The sequence below is a fragment of the Perognathus longimembris genome, chromosome 1 (assembly GCF_023159225.1).
Source record: "Perognathus longimembris pacificus isolate PPM17 chromosome 1, ASM2315922v1, whole genome shotgun sequence".
In the NCBI taxonomy this organism is placed as follows: domain Eukaryota; kingdom Metazoa; phylum Chordata; class Mammalia; order Rodentia; family Heteromyidae; genus Perognathus; species Perognathus longimembris.
In genome coordinates, this window is record NC_063161.1 from 37,339,585 (window position 1) to 37,361,455 (window position 21,871).

The following is a 21,871-nucleotide window of genomic DNA, read 5'->3' on the forward strand; positions in this document are numbered from 1 at the left end:
CTAGATAGTATATCTATCTAGAGAGTATATCTATTTAGATACATATACCAATTTAGTCCTTATAGTAATAACATAATACAATAGTTTTTTTAAAGTAATAGGAGTATGAGGAAGTTATTGTCATCATTTCCATTATATATAAGAAAAAATGAAGGCATGGTGACTTGGCCACTGTTATATAGCTACTACAGTAGAGCTTGTATTTGAATCTAATAAATCTGAAGTCAGAGTTCTGAAGGGTAGTGTGTGTGGTGTGTGTGTGTGTGTGTGTGTGTGTGTGTGTGTGTGTGTGTACATGCTTGTGCACACATGCCAGTCCTGGGGCTTGAACTCAGGGGCTGTTTGGTTTTGATAGTTAATTGGAGATAATTGGTTAATTGGAGTCTCATGGGTTTTCCTGAGTTGGCTTCAAACCATGATCCTCAAATCTCATCCTCCTGAATAGCTAGAATGATGTACAGGTATGAAGTACCAGTGCCCGGATAGACTCTCTTTTTAATAAAGTAACAGGAAATCATGTCCTGACTCTCCTACTCAACAGCATTCAGTAGCACTGAGCATGCTAGACATTGTGATAGTGAAGTGAAATGGTGTGTGTAGAATTCCTGACAGATAACAAGAATTTAGCTGGCATTATTATTGGCAAGCACACTGTGATTACAATGAAGATAACCAGTATTTTACAAAAATAAACACAGACACTTGTTAACATGATGCAGACAGGAATACCCAAGAAAACCATTTTTATTTCCATTTCTAGTTTGGGGCCTATGAGGAATCTATCTTTCTCTTTTTTCTTAGAATCTTTAGTCTGCAGGGTCAAAATGAGCAAACAATGACCACATAAGTGAGATAAGGTAGATCAAGATATGCTGAGAATTGCAGTCTTGAGGTTGGGCTTAAACTCTGCCCCGCCGTTAGTCTTTAGAAGCTAACTCATGGGATCAAAGAGGCAAGTCATGGAATCTATGCAGGGTGTCACACAATTGTAATCTTAGTACTTGAGTTGCTGAGACAGGAGGAGCTATAATTAAAAGCCAGCCTGAGCTATATAGGAGTTTCTAGGCCAGTTTAAGCTATGTGTTGATTCTGTCCACTACCCTCAAACAAAAAACAAGTAAACAAACAAAGCAAAAGAACCCTACATACCATAAAGCATTGCAATGCAGGGCTGTATTTGGCTAAGACATGGGGATTTCTCTTGTCAGAACATTTGTTTTTTATGCAGCTTACTAAAATCTCTGGAGCCCAAAAGTTTCCAGGCTATCTGTACAGCTTGGAAAATCTGTCTAGACCAGATTTCTATGCTATGGGGTACATGGCACTAAATTTACCTAAAACTGTTGGCAGCTTTCTGTCAGCTAAGGTAGAACATGAAAGAACAAAACAGCATGCTTAAATACAGAGCACCAGGGAACTCTGGAAGTACAGTATAGGTGGCTTGCCTCTCTCATCCCATGAACTAACTTCAAACGACTGACTGTGGAGCAGAATGTAATGCCAACCACAAGAATGCAATTCTCTGCATATCTTGACCTGTCTCTTCACTTAGTGGTCATTGTTTGCTCATTTTGATCCTGTAGACTAAGGGTTCTAAGAAAAAAAAAGAGAATGATAGAGTCCTCATAAACCCCAGAGTAGAAGTGGAAATAAAAATGTTTTCTTAGGTATTTCTGTCTGTAGTTTCCATGCTTATTTTTATAACATAGGTTGTCTTCAATTTTACTCTATTTTTAAAGGTGTGAGGTAATTTTATGCATGTTATTTTTCATATGATGGCAGTCCCTCTAGAGTCTATCATCTCCTAACTTTGTAGCTTTGAGTTTGCATAAGTACACTCTCTATATGATGTTCTCGGAGACAGTATCATCTAACAGTGTTTGCCTAACAATGTGTTTTTCCAATGTTATCGATATTGGGTGTTCTTTTTCTTGATATTTCATTTCTTGTGTTGTAGAGCTTAATAGATCTAGGTTTAACATCAGGTCTTTTTACTAGCTGTGAAACTTTGAATCCATTGATTATCTCTTTAAGCTCAAGTTTTCTTATTTACTGAATGCAAATGATAATAATAATGCCTAATTTCTGGAATTGATAAAAATGGATTAAGATAACGTGTGCAATATGCTTTTCAAAGTAAGTTATAGAAGTAGATAGTTGGTAAATGTAAGACATAGAAAACCTATGTAGGCATAAAAAAATGAGACCAGAACAAGAAATAGAAGAAAGTACAGGGAATAACTAATTTATCTCAATATGTAGCCAGGCTGGCCTCAAACTGTGATCCTCCTGCCTCAGTTTCCCATGTACTATGATTATAGGCATGTGCCACCACACTCTACTAGACGCTATCTTTTATTGTATCTTCACATTGTAGACTTGAAAGGGAACTTCCTTCCCTTCCTTCTTCCCTCCCTCCATTCCTTCCTCTTTGCTTAATATGTTAGCTAAAGGAAATAGTCTTATTTTTACTGGTACTGGGCTTACTTTCCCAGCTTGCTTGCTGGGTTAATGTTCTACTTCTTGAGCCATACCACCAACTCAGCTTTTTATTTATTATTTTGTATATAGAATGTCATGTACTTTTCTGCTCAGTCTGGCTGCAAACTATGATCCTCTAGATCTCAGTCTACTGAGGAGGTAGAAATGACAGGTTTGAGCCACCAGTGATTGGTGATTTTTAGTGCTCTTTAATGGCACTAGATACTTTTAATTTATTATTTCTAATCCTCAACATGCCCTATAATGTTATTAATATTAATTATATGTATTGAGACTAGGTAATTTCCCAAGACCTCAAGCTAGTAACAAAATTATAAATATAACCCATATATACATACTCATACACACATGCACACACACATATGAATATCATGAACTAGAAGTAATAAATGCCAAGAATTCAAGTAAAATCATATCAGGAAAAAAGTTCATTGGGTTGAGCTACAAGATTGAGGTAATGGGTGGAATGGGAGAATGATGAAATGATGAAAGGGATGACATGGATCAAAGGCACTGTGCTTATAAACAGACATGCTTAATTAAAATCCCTTTGTACAATTACTTAAAGATAATAAAGGATAGTGTAAAAAAGTAAAAAGGTTACCACAAACATTGTTGAGGACCATTTCATGTTAGTGTAAGAATTGAACACCTGTTAGAGTAGACTGAGTCTAACTCTAAAGCTGGTTAGAAAACAGGACAGTATAAGCATAGTGTGGACTTTTGAGTGATTAGATATAGATGATTCTTTTATCATATCAAAAATGATTGTCTAAGAGATATTTCAAGTCATATAGAGTTCACATACCAACTTTTCTATGAGTAGAATATTTCCTCTTTGTTATAATATTATTAGACTGAACCTTGAAATATACTATTTATTCTTTAATGACTAGATGCTTGACATTGGTCTTGCCAGCCACTCAACTCTCCAAAACTTGTTCCCATTTCTACAGTGGGGTTGGAAATCTTTGTTGTGCTTGACATGTTCATAGGAATATGTGAGCATCAAATCAAACAGTGAGTTGAACAGCAAACTATGTGGTGGTTTATGGTAAAACAGTTTTGTCTAATCTTTCTGATTAGATAAAAAATATTAAAATGAATACAATAAATAGCAAAATTGATAACAAAAGTATGTGTATCTCTTGGATATTTCCATTTCGAGATATAAACTCTATATTCTTGAAAAGGAGTAGGAAAATTTGTGAGCTTTTGTTGAATTAGCCAACTAATCCTTATGTCTGACATAGGAGCTCATGAGCTTCCATGGGTGCTTTTGATTTCATTTTTATGGCTTGGTTACCACCAAAACTGAAGGAAAAAGAAGAGATGGTTTGCCCCTTTTCAAAATGTTTACTGGAAGATGACATAATTCTTACTTCCGAACCATGAGAATTGAGAGTTTACATGATGGATATTTACAATAATTTTGCTAAGTGGGTATGTACCAATATCCAGAACTTGATAAATTGGTGGCATTCTCCAACAAAGCAAATCACATTGATTACAGGGAACTGTATAAGGCTCTGAATCCTATTTGCTTTTGAGCCATGGTGACCCTTGGATGGTGAAGTGTTGATTGGAACCACTACAGTTGCCCCAAGAGAGAACTAACATGTACTTTGTTGGCTGAAAAACATTTCCCACAGGTAGAATATTGCTGAGTATACTTACTCCAGCGGTGTCTACAAGAGTTCTAAGGAGAATCTTCATAGTTTACCTCTGAAGAAACCAAAGGAACCATTCCAGATGGTAAACTATTTGCCAATCAACTATTTCTTAGTCTCCTCTGAAACTTTTGTGTTTAGCCTCAGAAAACATTGAACTTGCCACAAGTTTACTGGAAAAGTCAGTTAGCAAGTAGACACTTTACAGTAATCGAATGCTAGTGTCACATATTTCAGACCACAGGTCTTGGCAGCCCAGAGAGAGTTACTTCTAGCAAGCTGTTCACTAACAGGAAGCAAACTTCTCAGCTGGTCCTACCACAGTACTTTGGCCTGAGGTTGCAAGAGGGAACACTTACCATCTATTGCTACCTAATTACTCTCACTGATATATTAGGGGTCAGGTAACAACAGAAAACCAACATCCCAGTGGGACTTTCTCAAGCTCATTGTAAAAGAATTATTATTCAGGGGGAGGGTTGAGGTTTGTCATGTTACTGATAAAGGGCCAAAGTAACATGTAGAAGAGAAATCCCCCAAGCCCCTTATGGGGTTATTAGGCCATTGATTCAAGCTGTACTGACATTTTAGCAGAATGATATGAATTTTCTATTTCAAATGGCTTTAAACGATCAATAGAGAAACAAAATTCCATATCAGGATGAGTTTTAGTCTCCTAAGACCCCAAACAGAGAAACTGTTATCATCTAAGCTCAAGATAGCATGCTTCCATTATGTAATAATGACTGCAATTCTCTATGCACTGCTGTGTTTCCCTAGTTCTAATGGCAGAGGCCAATTTATGATGTGATGCTAAATTAGGGATTCTGACAGCAAAGTTCCTTTTTTTAAGGGCAGATTTGTGTGTTTGGCCTCAGGTCTGGGAGTATCACTGTTCATTCCTCTTGCTTTCCCAATGTGCAGGTCTGGGAGTATCATTGTTCATTCCTCTTGATTTCCCAATGTGCTTGAGGTATCTCCCTCTTAAAACATGCAGAAATAATCAAATGAACACATGATTCTCTCCTAATTTTTTAGCTCACCTCCAGCTACTTCAGGCCTGAATAATAGCCTCTTAAATGTTGATCCCAGGGACATCATTATCTAAAGAGTGAGAAGATTTCTACTTTGTTAGCCAGACCTGATATTTCATAGGCCTGATGTGATCTCAGGACACTGTGTGGCATTTGAGTTGTCGGGTTGGTTATTCAGCTCCATGTCAGTTTGGCCAAGAAGGCAGATAAACTTCATCTTTGGTTCTGGCTTGCTTTGTCTCTTCTATTGGTAGCTTAGCACTTCTTTGAAGATAAATGGTCCACCATAACTCCCAAATAGAGATCAGCATTCCAGAGCCTTGATTATCTCATGGACACTTTTTTTAAAAAATTAGTTCTGGCTTCAGGTTTTACATCTAGTGGGAATGCTTATTACATACACATGGATTTCCTCAGGCAGGTGTAAACAGAGCATGTGTAAAGTCATTTCATAGGGTTTGTCACATCATGCATTGCATCATCAAGACTGAGAGTCACTGTTTTGCACCCATTCTAATGAATTAAAGGCTACAATTTGATAAAAACACATATTTTTAAGCTTTTAGGAGATGATATAGAAACTATTATTACCTTATGACATGAAAAAATTACAATTATAAATAAAAGTGTTAAGTAATGAAAATGAGGTATATATTTGAACCCATTAAAATTAAGATTCCTGTTGGCTGGGGATATGGCCTAGTGGCAAGAGCGCTTGCCTCATATACATGAGGCCCTGGGTTTGACTCCCCAGCACCACATATACAGAAAATGGCCAGAAGTGGCGCTGTGGCTCAAGCGGCAGAGTGCTAGCCTTGAGCAAAAAGAAGCCAGGGACAGTGCTCAGGCCCTGAGTCCAAGCCCCAGGACTGGCCAAAAAAAAAATAATAATAATAAAATTAAGATTCCTTTTCATCAAAAAGTCTAAACAACAAAAAAGGGTAAAAATAAACTGGGAAAAAAGATGTTCGTTATAATAGTACTATTATAACATTAGAGTGGGAATTACTATCTCAAAAAAAAAACCAAAGAAAAGAATAAAAAAGTAAAAAACAAACCAAAATAAAACCTCTGCCTTTTTGTTCTGTCAGTCATGGGGCTTGAACTCAAGGCCTAGCTGCTGTTGCTAAGCTCTTTTGCTCAAGGCAAGTGCTCTACCATTTGTAGCCACAGTGCCACTTCTGGTTTTTTGGTGGTTAATTGGACATAAGAGTCTCACAGACTTCCTTGCCCAGACTGGCTTTGAACTCAAAATAGTAATAAGTCTGTAGTGACAAACAAGAGTAGACGACGGGGCTGGGGATATAGCCTAGTGGCAAGAGTGCCTGCCTCGGATACACGAGGCCCTAGGTTCGATTCCCCAGCACCACATATACAGAAAACGGCCAGAAGCGGCGCTGTGGCTCAAGTGGCAGAGTGCTAGCCTTGAGCGGGAAGAAGCCAGGGACAGTGCTCAGGCCCTGAGTCCAAGGCCCAGGACTGGCCAAAAAAAAAAAAAAAAAAAAAAAAGAGTAGACGAAAACTCCGAAACAAATGAAAAGGACTGAGAATGTAGGAATGAATCCTGATATACATATGAGTTATTATGTAAAATGTAGCAATAAATTTTAGGAAAATTAGTAAGCTTGTGTTAGGTGTGGTGGCACACTCTAATCTCAGTTATTCACGAAGTGGAAGTAGAAGGACTGATTTTCTAGAATGGTGCAAGCAAAAGTGGAAGACCTTATCCAAACCAAACAAAAGCTAAAAGGGCTGATGTGTTAGAGTACTGAGCTATCAAGCATGAGGATCTGAGTTTGAACACCAGTTAATTAAATAACAAAAATTTATAAAAAAAAAAACAATGAACAAATGCCCTTGGCTTAAAAACAAACATTAAAACAAAATTATAAAATAAAAGGAAGGAAAGGGCTGGGAATGTAGCTTAGTGGTAGAGTGTTCACCTAGCATGCATGAAGCCCTGGGTTCGATTCCTCAGCACCACATACACAGAAAAAACTGGAAGTGGCGCTGTGGCTCAAGTGGTGCTAGCCTTGAGCAAACAGAAGCCAGGGACAGTGCTCGGGCCTGAGTCCAAGCCATAGAGCTGGCCAAAAAATAAATAAATAATAAAATAAAAGGAAGAAAAATATGAGAAGAAAATATAGGAGGACATATTTTTGAGTTTGTGGTGAATATGGTATTATAAAGAAAATTTTAAAATATCTTAATGATAAAATATAAAATTTGTTTTATACTTAACAAATTATCATATATATGAATAACACAAGCACTACATATACACACAAAATACACACAAATATCTTGTAAACATTCAATATATTACCAAACTTCTGATAACAAAAGAGAAGACACACAATAAAATACCTAAAAGGCAATTATGCCCTAGGAAAAATGAGTGCAGTGTATTGAAGATGACTGAAGAGATAGTATCCAGAATTTGCTAATAACCAATGAATATTTGCTAATATCCAATAAATAAGGGAAAGGCAAAGAATCCAGATAGAAAAATAGGCAATGTTCATGGAAGTGATTCACAGAATTATAAATAGACAATAGACATGTAAGACAACTCTACCTACAGTAATCTGATAATGAAGGAAATACATTCAGCAACAGTGATGACATTTGTTTATCATATTGGGCCATTTTTCATAATTGACAAATTATGTTTCCCCCAAATAGAACATTTGTACATCAGTTAAAAACATGGAGTAAACCGATATATACAGATACAAAATAGGTCTGGAATATTGTTACTTAAGAAAACTTCAAAAGAAAAGAAAAGAAAACTTCAGCCAGGCACTGGTGATTTATGCCTATAATCTGGCTACTTAGGAGGCTGAGATCCAGAGAATCAAGATCAAGCCAGCCCATACAGAAAATAATCAACAAGAAGCTAGGTTGGAGACATTGGCTTAATTGAAAGAGCACTAGCCAAGCAAGCAAGCAACCACACTGAGCAGCTGAGCAAGTGTGAGATTCTGAGTTCAAACTCTGGTACCTAAGGAAAAAAAGAGAAAACTTGAAACAAGATACATATTTGTTAACATCTGTATAAAATACATAAAATGAATTTGTAGAGTCACAATTTAAACTGGGATCCAAAGAAGCCAAGCCTAGTATGACCAATCCTCCTTAAGCTTGTATTAAGAAAGTGCTCTCCTGAGAAAGAGGAAAAGCAAGTAGGAAGAGTAGGCTTGGGAAAGATGCTAAGCAAATGCTTGGACCTAGGGACCTGCTTGGTCTGATCCAGCAAATGTGCTCTGAAGCATAAGCTGCATCAGAATAGGTCCCACTCTGTAGTAATACTTTATATCCTGGTGTCAGTCCATTGCCAACCAAGCGTGCCCTGCTTTCTTCCCCTAAGGGTGCAGGGGAGAGGTTACAACTCCCTTTAGTCAAGGGCAATTCCTCCAGAGAGAGGAGAAGCTCTGACTGACTGTCAGCTAACTCCAGCAGTAGAAGAAATGAGGATCTGGGGATACTAGCAATGCAGAAGTACATAGACCCTCCCAATACAACCCCAACACATACATTATGAGCCATGCACCAGGAAGCATGTAATGATTGATACAGAAGTGGCAAGATCATTAATTCTGGGGACAGGTATAAGATTGGAAGAGGCTGTCAAGGTGGATGTTGGTTTTATACTTGATTTTATTTCCATACATTCAATAGGAAAGTAGAGACCTTGCACACTTCATTCTCTCATCACATTTCTAGAAGAGGTTCTGTAGTAAGCTGTCAATAGTGCATTTGTTGAGTGAATGGATGAATGGATGCAGAGATGCATGGCCAGTTCTGTAAAAGGTGTTGTGAGAGATGCAGACAAATGTAACAATGGTCCCTGTCAAATACAGGGCCTCTTTGGAACCTAAACAAAAGAGCACTGCATGAGTAAGCAGTAAACTATGTGGTATTAACCATAACTGAGACAGGAGTTCAGAGAAGAGTGTGGGAAATGCAAGAGACCTAAGCTTTGGGCCTCTCTCCCAGCATTTGCATGCTGCTCCAGTATGCAAATCACTTAGCTGAATGTATAGAATTTCCATTCCCTATCTGTGGGGTTGCAGCAGGAGTTAAATGGTGTAAAAGAAAAAACAAAAACAGAAAACAATCTGCTGGTGGTTTATGTACCAACTGCTCATCCACTCAACTTCTTTCCAGTGGCTTCTTGTTCAAATATGTCCTTTAAGACTTAGCCAAACTCATTTACCCAAAGGATTACAAGCAAGATCATAGTAAAGCTACCAGCACAACTATGTTTATTGCAGCACAATTTACCATCGTTAAAATATGGAACCAACTCAGATGCCCCTCAGTAGATGAGTGGATCAGGAAAATGTGGTACATATACACAATGGAATTCTATGCTTCTATCAGAAAGAATGACATTGCCTCATTTGTAAGAAAATGGAAAGACTTGGAAAAAATCATACTAAATGAAGTGAGCCAGACCCAAAGAAATGTAAGCTATATAGTTTTCCTCATTGGTAATAATTAGTACATGTCTAGGATAGGCCTAGCAGAAGATCACAATAGCTCAATAGTTATGTACATATGAACACATAAGATGATGCTAAAGCGAAATGAACTCCAAGTTTTGGAAATAAGTGGCTTATCTTTTTTTTGTTGATATTTTCAATGTACCATGTAAAATTATGCCTTTTTCTTTTGTTTTTCTTCCCCATGGTTCTACCTCTGATTTCACTGTAACTGATTCTGGTACCCTGGGTATTGTATGTACAGTTATTGGAACTAGGGAAGGGGAACATAAAAAAATGGAGTGACATAGGGTAAAATGTGAACCAATACGACAGCAATACTTACAAGATAATATGCTGTAAACCAACTGCACAACTGGGAGTGAGGTGGGGAGGGAACTGGGGAGCGGGGGAAGGTGGGAGAAAAATGAGGGAAAAGGTTACCAGTTTGATAAGAAATGTACTCACTGCCTTACGTAACTTTGACAATAAATTAATTAATTAAAAAAAGATTTAGCCAAACTGAGTAATTGGTTAAACTTCTGTCCTTTATGTGTGTGTGATGACCCAAGGCGCCGCCCCCCCACCCCCCCAGGCTTCTTAGAGAAATTTTTGTTTTGTTTTGCTTTTTGTTTTGATTTGATTTTTTTTACCGTAATTTATAGGCAATGACTTCATGACACAATGAGAACTTCATGATACCAACACATTATAGAATATTTGAACTTTTCCAGTTTTTCATTTAACAAACTGTTTTTGTATTATTGATTTTATTACTTGGTTCATTTGAAGTATAATTCTAGGAAACAGGGTTTTTTTGGGGAAAAACCCAGTTATTATTCATCCATTTAGTGGACTAGGAGAATAAATGCTTTTGTGACATGCTTACTGAATAATAATCCTCTCATTTCTTCCTTGGACTCACTCCCAAGGAGCTACTCTTTTTTTTTTTTTTTTGTTTTACCATAGATTTTTTAAAAAAGGAACATACTAATTAAATGAGCATGTCTAAAGATGAAAAATAATTGCTCAAAATGTAATGTTTCCTGTTAAACAGTTAAGATTTTGAGAAATAAGTGAATAAGGAAGGCACTGAAGAGAAAGCTTAGTGATCTTTTCCATCTCTTCTCCTGCAGTCATCCTAATCTAGCCAAGACTTCAAGAATGCACTTTTGAAATAAATGACTTAGGGTGTGAAGAGCAGCACATCCGCCCTGTGGTTGAGCATGTTTTCTGAGTAGCTTAGCTTTGAACTTCTCTGTGGTGGACTAGTGGTACTCCCCTGGCCTCTCCTGGGAGACTCCTTTCTAAGTCAGTTACTTTCTGTTTCCTAAAAGACCCCACTATGGCCCTTGAAGACTACTAGTTTCCTGACTTTAGGCTGCAATGATCACTTCAAAAAAAAAATAAACCTCTACATTTATGAAACGTGCCCACATTCTATTTTATCAAGAAAGTATTATCCTAGTCACTCATGACTTAATACAGTTCAACCTCAAGTAATAGAACCCATCCAACCCATATATATATATATATATTATTATTATTATTATTATTTTTGCCAGTCCTAGGCCGTGAACTCAGGGCCTGAGGACTGTCCCTGGCTTCTGTTTTGCTCAAGGCTAGCACTCTGCCACTTGAGCCACAGCGCCACTTCTGGCCATTTTCTGTATATGTGGTGCTGAGGAATCAAACCCAGGGCCTCATGTATACGAGGCAAGCACTCTTGCCACTAGGCCGTATTCCCAGCCCCCCAACCCATATTTTTTAACTAACTAGTATTCCCTTTCCTCTTCAAATGAGGAGAGGGGAAGAGAGAGGAAAGGAAAGCGGAAGAGAGGAGAGGGGAGGGAAAGTAAAGAGAGAAGAGGGCAGGGGACAGGAGGGGAAGAGAGGAGAAAAGAAACTGGGGAATATATGCAGGCACTTCTGAAGAATATGATATATAACCATATAATTACATATGATGTATAATTATAAAATATAACAACTAATTAAAGTATATCTACATTTTTAATTTATAAGAAAGGGTGTTTTTTAACTCTTTCTTCCCATCTTTCAGGATTCTGAATAGAGGAACATACCCATAAGCATCAAGCTATTTATTAATATTATCAAAAGACCTATAAATCCTAAAAATAGATGGCTTCCCATGAGCAAGAGAGACCTTTATGAACTACTATTTAGTGTATATTTTCTTTGGTACAAGTTAGAGAAAATAGGATGGCAATGCAGCCTACCTCATTTATTTACCCTGTTACTGGATAGAAAGAAAGGTGTTTCTTCTGTTACTGCTTTTAATCAGGAAAGGCCTTAAAGCAGGCATGAAGTCCTAGCTACAAAAGAAACATTTACAAATGCTGCAGATGTATTTAGTTAGGCTGAAGAGTCTAGAAGAGTGATAACATGTTCAATTGGCTGCTCCTTCTATCCTCAGATTCTCTTCCTCTCTTCATCTTTCATCCACAATAGCGCCACAGCCTTTCTTCCTCATTTATTCAGAACCAAAGGCTCCAAGGCTTCATAAGAATTGAATTCTCTGTGTCCTGTCACAATCAATTCACTACACAGTTCCAGACCTTATTGAACTCCAACACTGGAAGCACCTAGGTTCAGGCTCTTGCTACACATGAAAACAACCAAATTCCCCAAACTAGAGTGCATAGAACTGCAGCATTCAGGGAACAAATAGCCCAGACTTAACAAGGAGCACAAGGGTGATTTTTTTTTTTTTTTTCCAGTCCTGGGTTTCTTTTGCTCAAGGCTAGCACTCTGCCACTTGAGCCACAGCGCCACTTCTGGCCATTTTCTATATATGTGGTGCTGGGGAATCGAACCCAGGAGCTTCATGTATACAAGGCGAGCACTCTTGCCACTAGGCCATATTCCCAGCCCAAGTGTGATTTTTTGTTACAGCGAGAGTAGATCTTCGTTTATGCTGCCACCAATCTGTAAGACCATAGTGTTTGCTTTTATGTTTACTTTTAATTTTAATTCAACATTTAACTTAACTATTGAATGATCTAAGCATTACTAATGACGTAGAAAACAAAAGTCTTGACTACTCAGTACTTACATTCTAGAAGGACAAGCAAGAAAAAAAAAAGAAAAAGGAGGGGCTGGGAATGTGACTTAGTGGTAGAGTGCTTGCCTAGCATGCATGAAGCCCTGGGTTTAATTCCTCAGTACCACATACACAGAAAAAAGCCAGAAGTAGCACTGTGGCTCAAGTGGTAGAGTGCTAGCCTTGAGCAAAAAAAAATGTATACAGAATCAAATGTATGTATTTCTTTGATTCATATATATATGCACATATGATTCCTATATACATATGTATATTTGATTCCCATATATATTTGATTCGTACACACACATATGTAATCACAGATAGTGATTAGTATGGGACAGACAATAAAGGAAGGTCAATGGATAGGAATAATGAATCTAGTAATACAGAGTGGGGCATGCCTGTAATCCTATATTTGGGAGGCAGGAATTGGTGATCAGCCAGACTTCATGGGAAAAGTGAGGAAAGAAAGTGACTGAGTTGGGTTTCTTCATATTAGGTGGTATGGGCAGATGATGTTTGAAAAGAGATATCAACAATATGGACAGATTTGGGATCAGAATTGGAAAAAATAACACACCAAGAGCTGGTGCAAGAATTGGAGGGACAATGTCAACATGGTGGAAATCAGTCTCAAAAGAAAATCTTGTTGAAAAACAGAGTTCCAAATAACAAAGGTTTGGGGGGCTACATTTTGTGGGTTTTCATTTATTCAAAGCACACTAGGAAATCATTGAATTGTTCAAAGGTGAGTGGTAATAGAACAGCATTTATGTGGTGTTTTTTTCATTTTCTAGTGCTAACATATAAAAAATAAGTCATATGGGTTATATTGGAGGTGCAGTGGTCATATGGAGTTGTATTAGAGGTGAGATGGTCTCTTAGTAGGCTTTCTTCCTGGTAGGAAAATACGTTGAGTTGGACTATAGTGGGAGGAGCAGAGGTGTGAGATCAAACCAATTTTGGAATGCTTTATGTGTGAAAAATGAGATTGAAAATCCACTATGAATATCTCGAAAACCACTTGATGATTGATTGTGTTTTGTGAAAAGGGCTAAAGTTATGTTGTGCACTGGTGGCTGACACTTATAATCCTAACTACTCAGGAGGCTGAGAGCTGAAGTATCATAATTCAAAGTCAGCCTAGGTAGAAAAGTTTGCTAGACTCCATTCCTAAATATTCAGAAAAAATTTAGGTAGAGTAGCAGTCTAGTAAGCAAGCTGAGCAAATGTGAGGCTCCGGATAAAAATAAAAAAAAACAAAACACTAAAAACCCCAACTAAAATCATGTTTCCCTTTCCACATGGTTTTGCTAAACTTTCCCCAAGCTCCTCCACACATCATGTCCTAAGATAGGCCAAGATAGTAAGATAGTCTAAGTTACTGTTGACGTTATCTTTAAAGTTCTAGGTGAATTTCCTGTGGTGTACCCTATGTGGTTACTGTATACGATTTTGGTACACTGGATATTGTATATATGCCTACTTCATCTAGGGAAGGGAAAGAAAATGAGGGTGTAAGATATCACAAGAAAAGTACTCACTGCCTTATTATGTAACTGTACCCCGTTTGCACAACACCTTGTCAATAAAATTTAATTAAAAAAAAAAGATAGGCCATAAGAAGTAATGCTGCTTCTGCCTACCCTCACCTGGATGATTACCCTTATAACCCGATAGCCATGCTGTGAGGAAGCTTAGGGCACATGAAGAGAAAGACAAGTGCCCAGCCCCAACAGCTCCAACAGCCAACATAGAGTTCGTAGCTCTGAATGAGCCTTCTTTAAGTTCATCTTGGCATGAGTGCCTGGATATTCCTAGTGTTTGACTTGTTCAAGCCATTGATTTTGTCTACACTGGTGTCTTGAACTCTTCTGAAAATTTTCCAAACAAAGCTATGGAGGGTGCTTTGTTACTTTCATTTAGTAGAAAGATGCCTGCCTGCTTGCTTGCTCTTTTTTTCTTTTTCTTTTTCTTTTTCTTTTTCTTTTTCTCTTTCTTTCTTTCTTTCTTTCTTTCTTTCTTTCTTCCTTTCTTCCTTTCTTTCTTTTTTTCCTTTATATATATTTTTTATTATTAAACTGAATCACAGAGAGGCTACAGTTTCATACTTTAGGCATTGGATGCATTTCTTTTTTTTTAACTTTAAGATTTATTTTTGTAACTTTTTGAAACAGAGAAAACTACACACTCTCGGGGGAGGGGGGGAAAGGCCAGGGGGTGGAGGAGCAGGCCCTAGGTAAGTGGTCACTACAGCACCTGGGAGGGCCACACGCACTGCCACACAGCACAGGGCACAGCTAGGGTCTGAGGCCTGGCAGAGCAGTTCGCACAGCATGGAAAGCCGCTATAGGTCCAAGTCATAAAAGTCTTCCAGCTCATCATGAAACAAGTCCCACTCATCCTCAGAGTCTGTCAGCTCGTCGTCCCCACCTGTAGCCAAAAGCCTAAGCAACATCTCGCCCAGCTCAAAGGTGACCACCTCCTCTTCGTCGTTGTCAAAGGGGCTGCTGTTCTCTCTTTCCTCAATGAGCTCCCATAAGTGGTTCCTTCGTTGGGCCCGGTATCTCCTCGAGGCTCCCACTTTCTGTCTCTGTGGCTCTTCTCTCCGGCCATCGGGGTACGCATGCTTGTAGAAACAGTTCCCTCCAAACAGGCAGCCCCCACGTCCTTCATCGAAATACCTGCACGCTTTGCTGCTCATGGCCTCCTTGTACTTCTGAATGAGTTTCTTCTTTTCTTCTTTCTCTTCCACCCAGTACTCACTTGGAATGACAAAGTTGGATGTGATGCGGCATTCGGGGCAGGACTTTATGATCTTGCTCTCAAACTGCTTAGCACTCCTCCACTTGCGAATGCACTGGAGACAGTAGGTGTGGCTGCAGTTGGAGAGGATGCCGAAGCGGCGCTCCCTGGGGTTGGCCTTCTCATAGACCACCTCCATGCAGACGCCGCACACCATGTCCTTACTGCGCTGCACGGCGAACGAGAGCTCCATGTCCTTCTCGTGGGCCTCGATGCACGATTTTCTGTGCTGTGACCTCTGGGCCGCATCCATGGGGTGCAGTACCTGCGGCCCACACATGTCACACGCGTCGCCGTGGAGGTACACGCAGTTCTCCCCGTAGCGGCACTCGCCCACCGCAGCATAGGGGCACAGCTGCTTCTTGCTCTCCACTGCCGCCGGCTCCTTCTCAGACTCCACCTTGGCCCCCAGGCTCTGCATGGGGGCTGCGGTGCAAGGAGGGGCAGTCCGGCCACAGTAGGGCTGCCCAGGAATGAACTCGACCGCATTCACCCAGTCCTCGGAACTTGCCCCACCTACAGCGGCGAGGGGTGGGATTCCTGACTCAGCTTTGCCCGTGTCCATTTCAGTGAGCTGTTCAGCTCCGGAAGGGAGACTCGAGGAAGCAGCTAGAGATCGTTCTGGGCTCGGATCTGTAGCAGTCGCTTCTTCCTGTTTCAATGGCTTGCTGTGTTCATATCTGCAGCGGTCTCCGTAAATACAGTACCCACGTTGAAAATACTTGCACACTATACCATCTGGACTGTCAGAGAGGTCGTGCGAGTAGCGACAGTTATCTCCTTCCTTACGAACCCCGTGCATAAAATACAAACCAATTCAGCTCCAATGGAGAGATGACTTGGGACGTCACGGTGACTGGAGATGAACCAGGAGACACGACTGACGACGTGAACTTGGAGACACGTGGCAAGGCCTGGATGCATTTCTTGTACTGTTTGTTACCTCGTCTTTCTTTCTTCCTTCCTTCCTTCCTTCCTTCCTTCCTTCCTTCCTTCCTTCCTTCCTTCCTTCCTTCCTTCCTTTCTTCTTTCTTTCTTTCTTTCTTTCTTTCTTTCTTTCTTTCTTTCTTTCTTTCTTTCTTTCTTTCTTTCTTTCTCTCTCTCTCTCTTTCTTTCTTTCCTCCCTCCCTCCATTCCTCCCTCCCTCCTTTCTTTCTTTCTTTCTTTTTCTTTCTTTCTTTCTTTCCTTCCTTCCCTCCCTCTTTCTTTTCCTTCCTTCCTTCCTTCCTTCCTTCCTTTCTTTCTTTCTTTCTTTCTTTCTTTCTTTCTTTCTTTCTTTCTTTCTTTCTTTCTTTCTTTCTTTCTTTCTTTCTCTCTCTTTCTTTCTTTCTTTCCTCCCTCCCTCCATTCCTCCCTCCCTCCTTTCTTTCTTTCTTTTTCTTTCTTTCTTTCTTTCCTTCCTTCCCTCCCTCTTTCTTTTCCTTCCTTCCTTCCTTCCTTCCTTCCTTCCTTCCTTCCTTCCTTCCTTCCTTCCTTCCTTCCTTCCTTCCTTCCTTCCTTCCTTCCCCTATGTTTTCTCATTAGTGCAATATCTTTGTGCAGCATTTGTGAGCTTCCACTCCTGTTCCTCTGCTGTCCCCTAGGGGCTATTAGCCACATTGTCCCGTGTGTATCTTTCAGGAGCTAGGCAAAAATGATTTGCACTACTGTCTGGAAGGAAGCACATTACAGACTTCACTGCTTTACTCTGAAAAAGGCCATGGGTACAACTGTGCTGGAATTTGAACCTGGATAGTCTTGTTCTAGAGATGATATACTGCATTATTCTCTCTTGCAATAGAACCAAGTAGATCTGTTAGGCATTAATGGTACACTCATTTACTTCAATAACTTGCATAAGGAAGTTTGCTTTTCAACTTGAATTTTTGTCTCTTGCCTGGTTGGTAGCACTAGTCATAATAGATCCCTAATTGATCTCCTCATTGCTTATCTTTTCTTATGTGTGGTAATCTGTGTTTGTGTAGAAACCAGAATAATTTCTTTAAAAATGTAGTTGAGTGGAAGCTAAAGAATACCTTATCTCTTTGCCTATTGTCTATAAAAATACAATCAGTCTTAACAAAATGATAGATTTGTCAGCTAATGAAATGAGGGCCAAATCCCTTATGCCCTGAGACCATAATCTAACCAGTATTGAATCTTCTGATGTATGGTTACAACATCTAACATTTAGTATGAGTGTTTATCTCTGAGTAAATTTGGCCTTTTTCTTATTCATCACCATATTAATCCTGCAAGGAATAAGGAAATCTTCATTTCATAAGGGAAGAAGCTCTATGGTAGAATAACTCTGAAAATAGAGAGTGGAAGACTGGACCTGTTACTTCAAGTCAAATCTGTGACTCCTAACATTGAAATACTTTTCAAAACTTGGATAAGCTATAGGGTAGAATCTTTTAACTCCAATCTTAAGCAGAAACTTACTGAAATGCATACAAATGCAAACAAGCAATAAAAGTAGGTTATATGCTTGGCCCTCTACAAAGACCTTGCAGGCATGGCTGAGAAATGTCTAGGGCTCAGCTATAAGAGCATCACTCTAAAGTATGTGTGAATTCAAAATAAGAGTGTTAAAATGATGATGAAGATGGAAAGTGGAGAAGTTGCCAATCCCAATCCATTTTTGAGGTAATTCCCAACATCCTCCAGCTCCTTAAAAAAAAAAAAAGTTTTTTTTGTACTATCTGAATCCCTTGGGGGTACATCAAACAAAAATCTAAAAGTTGACAGCAGCTCAACCCTTAGCTTTGCCCCTCTTGGTTTTCCATTTTGTGCTAGAGCACTGATGTTTCTATCTCCTTGTCTTGTGAGGGTACAAAAATGAGGATAGTTTCTGTAGTGTTTGTTTCAGGAGGGGATCTTTCCTGGATATCAGAGCCATGTTCTGTTGACTTGTCAGCTTACATGCAGAAAGGAGTCCAAAGAGGCAGAAAGAAAATCAATAGGTTTTCGTAGATCAAAAATACTATTCTGGGAGTCCTGACGCCGATAGGGTCATGGCCGGTCCGGCGCAGGGTGGTGGGGCCCGCTCTCTCGATCTGCTCCGGGCCTTGCCTCGTGTGTCCCTGTCCAACTTGAAGCCCAATCCCGGCTCCAAGAAACCGGAAAGAAGACCAAGAGGTCGGAGAAGAGGTAGGAAATGTGGCAGAGGCCATAAAGCAGAACGGCAGAGAGGAACTTGGCCCAGGCTGGGCTTTGAGGGAGGCCAGACACCATTTTACATTTTACATTTTAAATATGGATTTAATGAAGGACATAGCTTCAGACGCCAGTATCAGCCTTTGAGTCTAAAGAGACTGCAGTATCTTATTAATTTGGGTCGAGTTGATCCAACACAACCCATTGACCTAACCCAGCTTGTCAGTGGAAGAGGTGTGACCATCCAGCCATTTAAGAGGGATTATGGGGTCCAACTGGTTGAGGAGGGTGCTGACAAATTTCAGGCAAAAGTGAACATTGAAGTACAGATGGCTTCAGAGCTAGCCATTGCTGCAATTGAAAAAAAATGGTGGTGTTGTTACTACAGCCTTCTATGATCCAAGAAGTCTAGGAATTCTGTGCAAGCCTATTCCATTCTTCCTGTGTGGATAACCCATTCCCAAACGAATGCTTCCACCTGAAGAACTGGTACTATATTACACTGATGCCAAGAACCGGGGTTACCTGGCAGACCCTGCCAAGTTTCCCGAAGCAAGACTTGAAGTTGCCAAGAAGGATGGTTATGTTCCCCCTGATATCACTAAAGATGAACTCTTCAAAATGCTCAGTACGTAGAAGGATCCAAGGCAGATTTTCTTTGGTCTTGCTCCAGGATGGGTGGTGAATATGGCAGATAAGAAAATTCTCAAACCTACAGATGAGAATCTCCTTAAGTATTACAGCTCGTGAATTCCAGGAAGGCAGTCATTGAAGAGTACCAGGAAAAGGACTGAATCATGGTTTATCATTGTATTCTCTACATGTATAATCCTCTAGATACTGGTGGTGTATGCGGCCACTGTAATCATAGCTCTTTTTCATTTTCTCCTAAAATTAAAAGTGTAGGAAGCAAGGACTGCACATAGGAACCAAATCTGTGCGGGTTGTGCATCAGAGAATCAACTTTTGGTTGTTTATTGCAGAATGATTCTAACTATTTTATAATATTTCTAGACTTTTGTCATGATCTTTTCCTCCAAGCTGTGTCTTGTTGTGAAGCAGAAAGAACAGCAATGGAGAGTTAGATTGACTAACAAGCTGATGCTCGAGCAAAGGTAGAGAGAGAGCAGCTGCTGGTAAGCTGTGTTCCTTTAATCAGCAGCCCAAGGAAGCTCTGCCACCCGGAACCCTCTCCTGGGATGGAAATGATTAGGAATGTGACTGAAGGCTGATGAGTGGCTTCTAAATAGCATATTTTCTAGCAACATTGGAGGTTAGAGGAAAAAAACCATAAAAACAATTGGTTGTGAAAAAATTAAATTCAGTTTTATTCGCTTGTTTTTGAGATGGCATCTTGAACTCTTGCCTCAGCCTCCCAGGGAGCTGGGAATACAGGTGAACTTCACCATACCAGATTTAAAGTCACTTGATACAAAAGACACAGGAACTAGAAAGCTTACTTAACTTTTGGGGGGCATGTTGTGTTCACAATGTAGGAAAGTTTAATTTACCATACTCAGTTAAAATCCACCTTATATAATTCATGGCAGTCCTTCACAGTTGAAATAAAATGACTCCTGGCTAATTTTCTTGAAATAAAATGAAAAACCTAAACTAAAAAAACAAAACAAATACTATTCTGGGAGCTGGGAATAAGGCCTAGTGGCAGAGTGCTTGCCTTGCATACATGAAGCCCTGGGTTTGATTCCTCAGAAGTGTCACTGTGCCTCAAGTGGCAGAGTGCACTAGCCTTGAGCAGAAAGAAGCCAGGGACATTGTGCAGGCCCTGAGTCCAAGCCCTAGGAATGGCAAAACAAACAAACAAACAAACAAAATAAAAAACCTATTATGTCCAATCTTGGTTGCTTAGAGAAAAGTATTGTTCTCTACTTTGCTATACATTTAAATCACTGGGGAAGATTATTTTAGATATGGACTCCCTTATGGACTGAGTAGTTTTTTGCGTGTTCCTTCTTTTTGTTTTAGGAAACTTCTAGGATGTGTTGTACAATTATTTAAAATTAACTTATAAAGTTTTAAAAATAAAACTTTAAGATGATTCTGATACAAGTAGATCTGATGTAAAAAGTGCTGAAAAGTTGGAATTTGTTAAATGGCTTTAACATTTTCTGCGGCAATCTTTCAATATTGATGATTTGAATTCCTTATAATTTTTGAGGGGTGGAGTAGGTTTGAGACTTGTGAGAAAAACACATTGCAGCCATCATTTAGGGCCTGTGGACTGAACTAGATCCTGATCCATCTGCTCTGACAGACGTAAGTAATTTATCCTTGTTTCATGCTGAAATATACTCCCTCTGACCTATGTATTCAGCAGACATGCCGTTTCCCCTCTTAATGTTTTACTGTGAGCTTTAAAAATCTGTAGTTACTACAAATCTCATGACTCTTAGACTGATATCGTGGCTCATTTCTGGTTGTCTTCCAGCACGAGAAGAAAAAAAGCAGTATTTTTGTGACAGTGTAATTACTGCCACCTCTGACACCCCATCTCCATGTGAAGAAAGAAAGAAAGGGAAAGGGCAAAACACATGTGTTCTGAGCTTAAAGGCATAAACAGATATATGCTGAAAAAAATATATATCAAAAATCTACACAAAACACACCTGAGAGACTGGGGAGCTGGAGAGAAGGCCTTCTGAATATAATGCCTTGAGGAATTTTCTGAAAAATAAAAGTTTTATGAAGCAATTGTTTCAAAGTTTCTACTACATCCACAATCTGTAGCTCATTGATGGAAAATATGCTGCAGAAGTCATCTGTGAAATTGGGTTGGGGCATGGTGGTAGTTTTTCTCAAAAGATAGTTCTTCTGTTGTACATGGTCTGTTACTTCAAGTTACTACCCTTCTTCATTTCTTCTTTTTTCAGACCATATGTTTCTAATAGACTAGGGAGACACAGGGGCAATTATTTCTTGAGAAGATACTAGGCTCTGGAGTTTCAATAGTAGGACCCAATTAGATCACTTTATAAAGAGGAGCTATGAGAGTCAGCAATCTGTCACTGCGACAAAAATTCCTGAGTTAAACAACTTAAAAAGAAACATTTACTTTGACTCAGAGTTTCATAAATTTCAGCCAAGGTTGTCCCAGTATTTTGGGCTGGCCATAGCACAGGGTGAAGAAAAACTGGTCATAATTAGAAA

At 39.4% G+C, this 21,871-nt stretch overlaps 1 protein-coding gene and 1 pseudogene across 1 annotated transcript; one reads left to right on the top strand and one right to left on the bottom strand.

Moving 5' to 3' along the window:
• Positions 1-15,053: 15,053 nt before the first annotated feature.
• Positions 15,054-16,368, bottom strand: LOC125354151 (E3 ubiquitin-protein ligase makorin-1-like). Its single transcript, XM_048349800.1, has one exon. The coding sequence runs from the start codon at positions 16,365-16,367 to the stop codon at positions 15,108-15,110; it is 1,260 nt and encodes a 419-aa protein (XP_048205757.1). The 5' UTR covers position 16,368; the 3' UTR covers positions 15,054-15,107.
• Positions 16,369-18,542: 2,174 nt separating this feature from the next.
• On the top strand, positions 18,543-19,626 carry LOC125354167 (annotated as a pseudogene).
• Positions 19,627-21,871: the final 2,245 nt, after the last annotated feature.

What these genes read in the sequence shown, in the direction of transcription:
- LOC125354151 (XM_048349800.1), bottom strand. Translation starts at nt 16,367, where the DNA reads ATGCACGGGGTTCGTAAGGAAGGAGATAACTGTCGCTACTCGCACGAC.